General features: G+C 29.6%; 1 protein-coding gene across 4 annotated transcripts in view; it reads left to right on the plus strand.

The window, feature by feature from the left end:
• Positions 1-13,255, plus strand: part of Sarm (sterile alpha and armadillo motif) — a 297,807-nt gene that overhangs the window by 183,826 nt on the left and 100,726 nt on the right. The window contains exon 1 of one of the 4 annotated variants that reach the window (XM_075364377.1): positions 12,775-13,067. The exons of the other annotated variants lie outside the window; for them this stretch is intronic. Within the exon in view, the coding sequence (XP_075220492.1) occupies positions 12,990-13,067 (78 nt within the window). The 5' untranslated portion in view covers positions 12,775-12,989. Of the gene's footprint in view, positions 1-12,774; positions 13,068-13,255 lie in introns of those variants that run through there. 4 annotated transcript variants of the gene reach the window in all.

The raw sequence follows: 13,255 nt of genomic DNA on the forward strand, positions 1-13,255 counted from the left end.
TCACCCAGATTTCTGTTCTGAAAGTCAATTAATGCTATATTAAAACTCTGCACAGCAAATTATGGAATAAAATTAAAATTTTTTCACAATTTTACACGAAGGATCGAAAAAACATAGTTTTATCTCCAATAGTTTCTGAGAAAATTTTTGTAAAAATGAATGGGAATCGAAAAGCACTCTTTTTTTTAGGTTTGGCGTAAGTTTTACTTTGTTAAATTGTCAATAAACAAATAAAATCTATAAAGGAATTAATTCTAAATAAATTAGTATAATTAAAATCAATAAAAACAATATAAAAGTTTTAAGAATACATTTTTATTGAAAATTAAACCCAACAAAAAAACTTGAAAATCTGGCACTACAAAAGATGAGTTAAAAATACTCCTATTTCTCTCAAAATAATTTTATAAGTACATCAAATTCAGTGCTGCATCAATAAGTCAGTACTTCCATCAACATTTATAAAATTATAATTGTAAAGCGCTTTAAATTAAATCTTTCCCATAACTTTATGTTACTCTCTTTTAAGATACATTTCCACAAACCAATAAATTTTAAGAATTTAATTTTACGAAGTTACATTTTCGGACTAAGAGTTTTTAAGAAATATACAATAAATAATTATTGTTTCAATAATTTTATTGCTTATAGGTTAATAACTCTGGGAAACAAAAAAGAATTTTTTTTTGTCTCCGGAAGAAAAATATGTGATTCTGATAGTTTTTTTCTCCTGAATTTAAACATGATATCGGGTTTCCCCATCACGCAACGTTTCCGAGAGACAGGAATTTATAATTTCAAACATTTTAATACTTTCTGCATTCTTAACTACACAATATTCAAACATTTGATTCGCCTAAAAAATAAGAAATGACGATTTTCTGCTACATTTCGCCTGTGGAGCATCCATCTTGATGGTCCATCAATAATCGGTCAGCATATTTGGATTCAATTTGCCTTGGTACCTCTTTTCCATAGCTGAAATCTCCTGATGCAAGTGTTCCCCGTGCTCATCGCTAACTGCGCAAAGATTTTCCGGGAAGAAATCTAGGTACGAGTGCAGGAAGTGTGCTTTTAAGGACATATCATAACCCAAATTTTTATAAGATGTTATAAGATCGTTGACAATATCACGGTAATTTTCCGCCTTTCCATTTCCCAAAAAAACTCTGAGCAACATTTTTGTATGCTTGCCAAGCTGCTTTCTCCATTGGATTCAGTAGTTCCTCAAACTTTTCATCATGCATTAGTTATCGTATTTGTAGACCGACAAATATTCCTTCCTTAATTTTTGCATCACTAATTTTAGGAAACTTCTGTTTTAAGTACATGAAACCAGAAATACTGCCTTGACAAAATTCTTCATTAATCGTGGTTTGATATGTAACGGAGGTAGATTCACATTTTTAGGATTACACAATGGGTCATGTTTCACATTTTTCTGTTCAGAAATGAGATATTCGCGTTTAGGTCATTCTGTTTTAATGACATTTTTTTTCTGTCCCTACTATCCCATTCACACAAAAACAACAGTACTTTGTGTAACCAAGCTGCAGATGAAGAATAAGTGCAATTACCTTCAAATCATCACAAATATTCCATTCATACACTGCATATTGTGGAAGTTTTTCCAATATAAATTTAAAGTTTTCATATGTTTCTATCATACTGGCAGAGTGAGCCACAAGTACTGATGGGAATTTATTGCCATTAGCAGAAGAACGGCTTTTAAACTAACTTTAGAGGAATCGATGAACAAGCGCCATTCTGTTGTGTTATGTTCATTACAAAGTGTCTCCATAAGAGAAGAATGTCATTACAAAACACTAAGCGATTTTCTTCAGAAAAATAGTCTTTAAATTCAGAATGACAATTACGATAAGTACATATCTATATTTTTTTGAAGAGGATTCCATCCTTTTAGCCGGGAAGTAAGCATTTCAGACTGTTTTGGGTAATTTTAAATCTAGTATGAGATCGTTAAGAATTTATTGAGTCAGTAAATGAGGCTCAGATGAACTGCTTTGTTGAAACGTTATGTCACCAGAATCTGTTTCTTTTTCTTTTTTACCTCCATCAGACTCTGAGCTTTCTTCATCTAACGTCACATGTTTTGAAGGCTTTGGTATGACCAATTCTTCGCAGTGTGAAACTGGTCTCGTTGCAGATTGCAAGTTAGAGTACACCACTGTATGTTTTGATGTAATCCCTTTAATGTTTGTTAAGCAGAAATAATAGTCAGAAGAGTGATTTTTGGTTTGTCTCCAAGTCATAGGGATAGCAAATGGCATGTGGTGTGTGTCATTTTTCCATGCAGTGAGAAGCCTAGAACACGATAAAAAACAGATATGTAGGGCCCAGGCTATTGTTTGGTCCCCGACTTAACACCAAAAAAAAAGTTCATAACGCTTTTTTACTAATGGAGTAAGGTTTTGGCCTTGGGACTTGAGCGTCATTTCACCACATACATAACAAAAATTGTTAGGATGATTTAAACAAACTATAGGCATTTTGTAACTAACTACTAATTAAAAGAAATAAAGTTGTAAATACATAATACACAGTAATTTAGCACACAAAGCACTCACAATGACGTGCTTACTGGTTCATTACTATCTCACAACTGGCATCGCTCTGATGAATGTGCGCTACACTAGATCACGTTTGTACATGTCTATACACGTCTGAACCTGCACAACAGTAGCAACGCTACCCTTTTGAGTTAGCTCATTTGGTTCCATCATATTTACAATGCTCTAGGAGCTTTTACTTAACAGTGGACAAATGGACAGAAAAACGTAATACATATTTGAAAACAGGACAAAAAACTGCATTAAGTACACCTACTGGTACTCGTGAGACAAAAATCATGTTGACCAGTGTAATATATTATTATGCGTAAAAATAAAATACTTATTAAAACACAAAAAACCGGACTACTAATTGTACACATCAAGCTAGGATAATTATGAAAAACGAACCAAAAATAGTTAAACAAGTTCTCCTTATTTTCTTGCAGTCATTTTTTTCAGGATACATCCTGACCCCCGTAGGGGAAGACATCCGCCTTCTGACGATCCCGGTCGTCACACCACCCCCTCCGTTCCTAGCCCTGATGGGCTTTACCGTAGGTCGCCTTTAAACCCTCTAAACTTGATAACACAATACAGTCATCAGTTTGGCCTCTGTCAGGTTGCCACCGTTGCAAATGCCTCGGCAGACATTTACATCAGTGTATTTATACAGCCTACTATCGCCTTCGTATGGCCTCTTCCAACCGCGGCCACCTACCTTAACTTTTACACCCTCAACTATCAAATTAATCGATTCGCGGAAGAGCTATCCCCTCTTTTTCTAACACCGAAGGTTTCACACAAACTCTCTTCCTACATCTAACTTCAATTAGACTATGCACGCAGATCATAACTTGATTCAGTATTTAAACACCAAAAATAATATGAGGATATTATTATCCTCATACGAACAAAAGAAGTGTTGATCGCAACAACAACAATTTTGTCCTACAATTTGATTTACTCAAACTCCTCTTGATTTACTTAAAAATCAAGAAACAGATTCATAAATTTAATAAATCTCTAATGAAAACAACTCTATCTCTCTGCTCTGGTCCGCTTTCGAGAGCGAGGTCAATGCCTGCACCCTCCCACACCGCAGCTCCATCACAGAGTTCTCCACACATCCATCTCGTCGTAACAGCGAATATTTAAGCTAACCGGGGCTCGATGCCAAAACGTCTATCTCAGCGAAATAAGCACCCAGGCAGGCCCCTACCCACCCGGGTTGCTATTATATCTATACATCTAGAACAGCATCAGACGCCCTCAGCCGTCTTTTGCAGGGCTAAAAAATATAATATTACTTATATATTTTATGTTGTGTTAGGCTTAACAAAATTGTGGCCATTAAAGTCATCATTTTATACAGCTTACACAGGCACCCGACTTCAACGTAAAATGTAGAAGTATATTACACCTGAAAAAATGAAATGCAAGAAAAGGAGGAAAAACGTGTTTACTTATTTTTGGTTCGTTTTTCATAATTATTCTAGGCAAACGTGTACAATTAGTAATCGGGATTTTTGTTTTATTTTTCGTTATTTTATTTAGGTCTGTTTTGTTGTTTCCATAACTTTACTATTCAATATACTAATCGTCTAGATACGATACTGGTATAATTTTTTGTTTTTTTAGAAACGCATACCGTCAACATACAGCGCGCAGAAGGCCACTAGCCACAATGCTTCCTTTAGTAACGCACATTTTTTGCTTATATGTAGAGAACATTGGATTTTACGCAAAAATAACCAGAGGCAAAAAGTGTTTCTGTTTTATTATTTTATGGAAAACCATCATTAATATTTGAAAATAGCGTATCTTTTAAAATTTTGTTCCCTAGTCTATTGCCCACCTTTTTGATTAAGAGAATTAAAGATAGCCTACAGTACGTCCAGATCGAAAACCTGTTACTACCCAAAAATTAGTTGTAATTGGTTGGATCTGTTAAGCTACAGAAGGGAACAAACATACATAACAGTTAAACACATTACTGATCCTATGCACGTAGTCGAGTAATAAACATATTTAAATTGTATCGTTGATTTATCGTATTTTGTTGAGAACTTAATGTTTGAAATAGTATAAAATTATTCTCCTAACAACCATGAAAGTAATGTTTTGCATACAGCTTAAACGGCTTTAAAGGTTAACATTTAAGAATTGAGGTCGTATATTACGTTATCCCGTAGGAATCTTTTTTTATACTCGTAAGATATTTCTATATGTTATACGGTACAGTTAATAAAAGAAATATTGATTTTTATCAAAGAGTTAATTATGTGGTTGTAGTAAAATATTTACGTCGCTTATAATTATAATTATGTAATTTTAATGTTGCATAAATAATAAATTACAGAGAAAACAAATTTTTGTCAGTAAAGTATTATTATCAGATTTGTTCGTTCAATTGAATGTTAAAGTAAATAAGAATTATACCTATATATAATATCTGCATTCGTGTAGTTAATCCGTGGCTAATACTAATTAGTTAATAAGCAACGCATATCTATTTGTAATACTGTTTAACTTGTTATAAGTAGTTTTTTTCAGGTAGATTTGTGTCAAGGTCATTATTCATCTACATGTATCAGTAGTGTTACGCTATTGCTATTGTTATCAAAATATAACTTTTAATTCTGTAAAATTATTAGATAAAAGCTAATCAAGTTAATGATTTATCTCAATATTTATAAAATTTCGCATTTCCTTTTATTTTATTTTTTCTATTTCTAGAATATTCTTTTTTGATAGACTTCAAAAAAGGTGGTTATCTGTTTCACCCGTATATTTTTTTTAGTTTTTGTTCGTGCATAACTTTTTTCCTATTATTCTGATTGAAATAAATCTTGTTGCAATCGACGCATCTGCTTTTTGCGGTGGTACCGTGATGTTGAAAATACTTTTTCGACTCAAAAATTCGATCTGAAAATTGATAAAAAAAAAAAAGAAACTTTTCGCCGTCCGGCGGGTAGGTACTGTGAGTTTCTCCGCAAGATATGTAGCACCGTTAATAAAATCATCAAAAATAGAGATATATCGTCTTAAACCTTTCAAACCCAATATAATTTTTATGTAATAACAGTATAAGTAGGTACAGTGGGAATCTTATAATTATTTATTATACGTGTATCACATTACACGGTCTTTTTCGGTCTCTCGCAAGGTCGGACAACTGAATTTCTTTAAAATACTAGTAACACTGTTGATATACCATTAGTAATAAACGTATCGACGGCTTCAGCGAAGTGTAGCACTTTATTCAATCCTGCACAGTTTCTCAATCTTTTCATCTCTGCAACTGCTTTTTTTATCATGTAGATTATTCAGTACTTTACGTGGATTTAAATTACTTAAAGTTAAACCATCTAAGCTGTAAACAGATGTCACAAATTTATTTCTGGTTCACAACAAGGATGTTAAAACACCAATGGCTTTTGACAGGAGGCAGCTGCATTATATCTCTCTTTTTCTGTTTAGCCTCCGGAACCACCGTAAGGTATTACTTCAGAGAATGATATGTATGAATGTAAATGAAGGGTTGCTTTGTACAGTTTCAGGTCTCACTCCTAAGAAGTGTGTTTAATTGAAACCCAACCACCAAAGAACACCGGTATCCACGACCTAGTATTCAAATCCGTATAAACGTAACTGTCTTTACTAGGATATGAATCTTAGAACTTTCGATTTCGAAATCAGCTGATTTGCGATTACGAGTTAACCGGGCTGGTGGTTTAGTGGTAAAGATACTTTTATACGGATTTGAATACTAGATCGTGGATGCCGGTATTTTTAGTGGTTGGATTTCAATTAACCCCACTTCTCAGGAATGGTAGATCTGGGACTGTACAATACTACACTTCATTTACATTCATACATATCATCCTCATTCATCCTCTGAAGTAATACCTTATGGTAGCTCGGGAGGCTAAACAGAAAAAGAAAGCTGCGTTATATCACCAAAAAGGAGCACAATAACTCCGCCGAATATCTTATTAATCAGACACAGAAAATTTCGAAATAATTATTTAAAAAAAAAAGAAAAAACTGGAATCGACATCAAAATGTGTTAAAAAGTAAGAAATGATTTCCTCCAAATACTTAATTAATCCTTAGACACTTTTTTTGAAACGGCGCCAAAATACAAGCTCGTAATTATATATTTGTATATTTAAAATACATATGGTACTTGAATGGACCTACACGTGGCGTATATAAAAATACGTAATAATCGCAAACGGAAAAGCAATCAAAGCACATAAATAAGAATTCCACTGATGTATTTCAGTTTTTATCTTTTTATTTAATCTTAGGTTTCTAGATTTATTTAATTTTAGATTTTATTTAGTCTTTGGTTTTTATTTAGTTTCGGTTTTGTTTTTATTTGGTATACGTATATAGTACCTTATAGAACAAATTTATATATATCTAGAAATTAATTTTGTAGAAGCGGTGCCGATTCAAAAAAAGTGTCTAAGGAATTAATTAAGTGTTTGGAGGAAATTATTTATTACTTTTTAGCACATTTTGATGTCACTTCCATTTTTATTATTTTTTATATGCTATTTGTTTTTCTTTATACTGTATTATTTATATTAAATATATATGTGCTGAGGAAATTTTATATAATATTTATAGAAATTTTGCAATTATAATTGTTTAGCGCATATTTATTTTTAGGTGTTTCAGTACCTAAAAGTATTGCTATCGGTAAAAAAATTATCATCTTTTCTTTTTACAGTTAATTCTTTTTTTTTAAGTTCTTTTTTTATTTATTTTTTTTTTCCGAGTTGACCGACACATTTGCATTTGACCAGGACTTGACCTCATTTTGCATTCATTTCTCTTTCTTATGGCAGTTTCTTTCCTGAAAATTTTCCAGTATTTCTTTCTTTCTTTTTGTTTTTACCTTCTTTCTTCTGACCAAACGTTGTTGGTTTCTTTTTTCTTCTTCTCTTGGGAATCCTTGAAATCTTTTACCATTTTTCTGAACGTTGTTCTACCTTGTACTATTTTAAGAAATTTTCATTTCTTTTAGGTCTTTTTTAACTAATGAAGGTCTTTGATAAACGTCCTTTTTATTGTAAATGTGGTGGATTAATTTTCTAAGCCTGTTATCATTCATTCTTATAAGGTGGCCGTCTTTTTCAGATGGAATCTGATATTTTTTTAATTTTATTGTGTTTGTGAAGATGTTTATTGTTTCTGAATTTTTATTTTTATTACTTCTGAATTTGTATTTGTTTTCATTTATTTTTATTGATCCCTAAGTTTTTCTAAAAAGTTTATTTATTTATTTGAGTTAGATTTTGCAAAAAATATCTCTTGCTTAATTTGTTATGTTGAACAATAATTATGTAAGCCTATTTGAAGTAATATCAATTAAAGTTAAAAATCCACCTCCCTTTAAAAATATAACTTTTACTGATTTATTTTTTCATAACTTTTAAATACATTTTATAATATTTTAAGTTATTTTTATATTTAAATGAGTACTTAAATTAGGGTGAAAACATTTTCAATTTAATCCCATAGGTAAGCGATAAATTTTCAATTAATCTTACGTAGTAGTAAACTTAAGCTGAGTAACAGGATGAATCATGTGTGTTGGCATTCGATTCATTTATTTTTCCTTACTCTAGAATATAAGTTTTCTATGTACTGTCCCAATGTTTTTATATAGACATAGAAGCTTTTTATTAGAATCCAGCTTATGTAGAATACCGGTTAACTAGAATTCATCCTTTATACTATCTATATATAGTAACTTAATTATTAATATTATTTAATACTAGGAAATAAACTGTTCATTAATATATATTTATATAAATACAAGTATTATACCATAGATATACGACAACGTCCAATTAAAGAGCAACACAGTCGATTTTTATGTACCCGCTTTTAATAGTTTCTTTAATTATATATATATATATATATAGCTTAACCTGATCGCTCACGGATTTTAAACAATGCATTTTTTAAAGAATTTTTATATTATTCCAACGATAAGAACATGTTTTTCACTTACTATCGATACTTAGGTTCTTTTTTATTTCTTTACTATATTTTTATAATCCCTTTAAGTTTGTATTAAAGCAAAATCTATCATTTAAAATAATAATTGGAAAAGTTTAAAAACGATTAACAAAGGTTTTGCTTAAAATTTAAAACTAGTTGGTCATTTCGATTATTAAAAAAAACAAAAAAAAAAAACAATCCTTATCAATAGATACCGAGGAATTAGTACACTATTAAAAAAAAATTATTATTTAAAAAAAAAATATTCTTGGACAAACTTGGTTAGAAGTTTCAGTGGTGTACACAGTTTTATTTTAATGCTGTCATCTACGCTTTCCAATGGGATTTTAGCGTTTACTATTTTTTTCATTTGTTCATTTATTAAGTAATTTTAAATTTAATATGTAATTTATTTAATTGTAATTGAAAATTACATATACAATTTTATTCAACATATTTATCCTTGACGCAGCTAGCAAAAGAAGCCTTGAGCGCTAGCCGCGGTTCATATCATAATAACAGGATGATTATTAAAGATAACTAATTAAAAATATAAAATTTAACTAAATGAAAATACATGATTTTTGTAACACGATACATAAAAATTTAAATTGAAAAATTAATAAAATAGACTTAAAAGAAAAAATACATAGAACCAGAATGCAAAATTATTTAAATTGACATTGAAATAAATAAAATAAATTCACGATCTAAAGAATGAGAGAAAAAAATTTCAGCATGGAAAAATAAGGAACTAATACATTATAAGATACATATGATAAGACAACAAGAAATATTCATAAGATAAGGCAGCTGAATACTGTTATGAATTTATACATCCTTAGCATTCACAGTTTTATGTATGTAGGTTTTTTAATGTTAAATAGTATTTTGTTGTATGCTATTCATTATAATATGTTAAAATTTGTTTTTATTCCTGTGGATTATTCTTATATTTCAATTTGGTAATTTAAAATATATATTGTATTTCACTCATTCATCTATTTCTTTGATTAGATTACTATTTAAAATGCTTAATTAAAATGTTTAGAGACTTCGTTAGAAAATATACTAGAGTAATACGAAAATTGACGTTTGCAAACAGTTAATTGAAAAGAATGTGGAGTATTTGTTACCGCCGAACGAGTATTGTACGGTGTATTTTTTAATTCAAAATCATTTATGTATTTATTTATGTATAGCATCTATTTTCTTGATATATATTTGCGTCAAAGTAGGTATTTAAAATTCTTCAAATTAGCGTGTACCAGGATATAACCTCAGTCTACCGAGAGCTGCTCTAATTAAATATTTCTGGAGAATAAATATTTTATTAATATGGGTATCACATATGTTCCTCCCCATATTCCATAATGAAAAAATGCATGAGCAATGGCAAAATATATAATTCTTATTATTTCAGGATCTTTAATTTTTTTTTATTTTGTAAAAAGTATGTATAAGGTATTTTAGTTTTGTTGTTAAATACTGTACATGGACATTCCGTTTCATATGATCGTCCGATATTATTCCGAGATTTTTATTGACTTGACTTCGTCTACCGACTGACAACGACAGTTATTGTTTATCGATTCGCTATTATTTACTGAATATGTATGTAGTTTTAGTCGAAATTCACAAGGGGGTTGCGGGTTTCAGTAGGCTAGAATGCCATATATTTTGTCGTATTTAGATTGAGTGTAAGGATATGGTTTTCAAATCAAGATTTTACCATAAGTAATCCACGGGTAGCACTCTTGAATACTTCATCTTACGTCTCGCCCAAAAAATCCAAAGCTGTGTCATCAGCGAAGGATAATATACCGTTAGGAAGGTTCAATTTTAAAAGATCGTTGTCATATATTAGTAAACGTAATGGCGAGAGAACCTACCTTGTGGCAGTTCGAAGTTTGTGGATTTTCTGTTATCACTGACATTATTTAAAGTCAGAATTTGAGTTCTACCCTTAAGATAATTTTCAAAGAGTTCTTTCACTGGTCCTCGTATACCGCAGTTATTTATTTTATTACAATTTTGTGAGGGAAAATTATTACAATCAAGTGCTTTAGCAAAATTGAGAAGTATTGCTATAGTCTTGTTTTTATTAAAATTGTTAATTATTCTAGTTAAATATAAAACCGCATCTATTGTTGATTTTCCAGATTGAAAGTAATACTGATTTTTATGTATAAAATTATTTTTATTAAATAATTTTATTATTCGTTTTTTTAATTTTTTTTCAATTTTTTTAGAAAGGTTAAGTAACAGACTTGTCGGTCTGTAATTAGCCGGGTTGCTATTATCTCCCGACTTATGTATTGCGATTATTTTGGCTATTTTAAATTTAGTAGGCAAATATCCTTCAATAAAACGTCTATTTAATATGTGTTCAGGTGGTTTTACTTCGTAGTTACTTATTTCTTTTAAGCAAGAAACGTTAAAGTTATCAGTTCCAGGTGATGAGTTATTTTTTAAAATTGTATTACATTTAATATTTCAGTAATATTTGTTGGGTCAAGAAACAGGCTATTAATAAAGGGCGGGGTTAACGAAAGAGGTAGATTTAAGTTATTTGTATTTTTTAGTATCGCATTTGCAAAATTTTCTCTTACATTTGGAATGTTTGGAAATATTTATTTAATTTATTAGGTTCAATTTTTGGTTGTGTAATTTCATTTTTCATATCTAATATTTCATTAATACTCATTAATTTTATTTGTAAATGCTCTTTGAGCGTTTTTGTGTTTTTATATCTATGCAAATAAAGAGAGAGTACAGCAATATTGTTACTGGATAGTTTTATAAGGTTTTTTACTTATTTATAAAATCGTTTTAAAATAGTATATTACACAATGAGCCTATAATGATAGCCATTAATTCACGAGTGCAAAGGAAACGAAACCCTCCTTGGCGAGTGTTGTAAATTTCGCAAAAGTGCATTAATGACCATTAGAGAAAGTTGCATACCGTATTTTTTCTACGGCTTAGAAAATATTGAGATTATCGATTTAAATTAATGATAGAATACATAATTCACGGAATATATTTTTTTAAAAAAGATACATTGAACAACATATTTTTGTGGCGATAGATTATTAGTCATAAGTTGCGCCTTTTCTTTAGTATCAGTCGGTATTAAAGACATGTTTTCCTCAGAATCGGGCATAATTAACAAAAGGATAAACAATGTAATATAGAAACTTAGTTACCTATTTGTGTATTTTGAAATTAAACTGTACTTACTAACTACTAAAACGGATTAAAATCGATGTAAAAAAAAAATACATTAAACAATAACCCGCTTCTGATTAATCAGTGGTTTAAAAGAATAACTTTTAATTCGTTCAATACTTCATTATGATACAGGTTCGAGCCGCGTAATTCAAACGTTATAATATAGCTGTAGAACAAATCTTTCAATTTTAATTTAGTTTTGAAAATTAGGTTAAATTTTACGTTATATGTTAAAAATATTAAAAAAGTTCAGTAATATTTTTTCGTCAGATTTTTTTTAAATATTAGACCTTGTTTAGTATATATTTTTTTCTTTTAAAAAATTAAATACATCTTACATTATAAATGTATAGACAATGATTATAATATAGCAGGTTAAATTTGTTACCGTTTTGAATACTGTAGTCCTCTATGAATAAGCTGCGCTTATTTAAATTTAGCTACCCCCAGTCTAATTCTTAAGATAAATGTTGAAACATTAGTATTAAAAACTATTACCGTGAAGTATAATTAGAGACACTGATACACACACACATCTATTGTGTAGTGTTTACATTGATTATTAAAATTATAAATCTGGAAAAATAATTTTAACACGTCGCCCACTTAATTTAAAGACTAGCCAAGAACTTTGACGTACCTTAAGATGTGGTATGTTCAGTACATACCGATGACTAATATTTTCTACCATTCTGTATATTGCATTCCAAATAGATAGTGAGTAAATAAGTAAATAAATAACTAGTGATCTCTATTTTTTTCTAGAAACATCGCCAAGTGTAATTCTCTGGGCTGCAGCACGTTTATAAATATAACATGCTGTATGTATGTGTTATGTATATTAAGTTAAAGAATATTGTCATTTTAAATTCTATGAACAAGATGTTAAAAATATATTTCTTAGATCCATTTTCTTTACTTACGTATATGTTATTAATTTAAAAAGACAGTAGTGACATTTCAGTCGGATTTTGTCTAACGATACGTGAACTTCTTTAACGAAACGATTTCTCTCGAATTAAATACGATTATTATACGAAATAGTGAAGTGAAACTTTTTTTAGTGTCTTTTAATTATTTTAATAACAGTAATAGTAGTAATAATAATAATATTAATAAACAGAAGTGATTGTAATATTTAAAGTGTTACATTAAAGTGATATGAAATTGCCGGGTATGGATGAAACACAAGTGTTAAAAATGAGGAAACATAAAGATCGTGCTGAATTCTTCAAGACGGTCAGTTTTTGTTTTTGCTTTTGTTTTTTTTTTATTAGAAAATATATTACAATAAATTATTTATTTTTTATGTTATTATTAAATCTTGTTGAGAGTTTTTATATTTTTATCATTTGTAATGTGTTTAATATTTGTTTGAGTTTTATATTGTTTTTTTTTTGTTCAGTTAACTTTTTAATAAGATTACT

Source organism: Lycorma delicatula, chromosome 4 (assembly GCF_047948215.1).
Source record: "Lycorma delicatula isolate Av1 chromosome 4, ASM4794821v1, whole genome shotgun sequence".
NCBI lineage: Eukaryota > Metazoa > Arthropoda > Insecta > Hemiptera > Fulgoridae > Lycorma > Lycorma delicatula.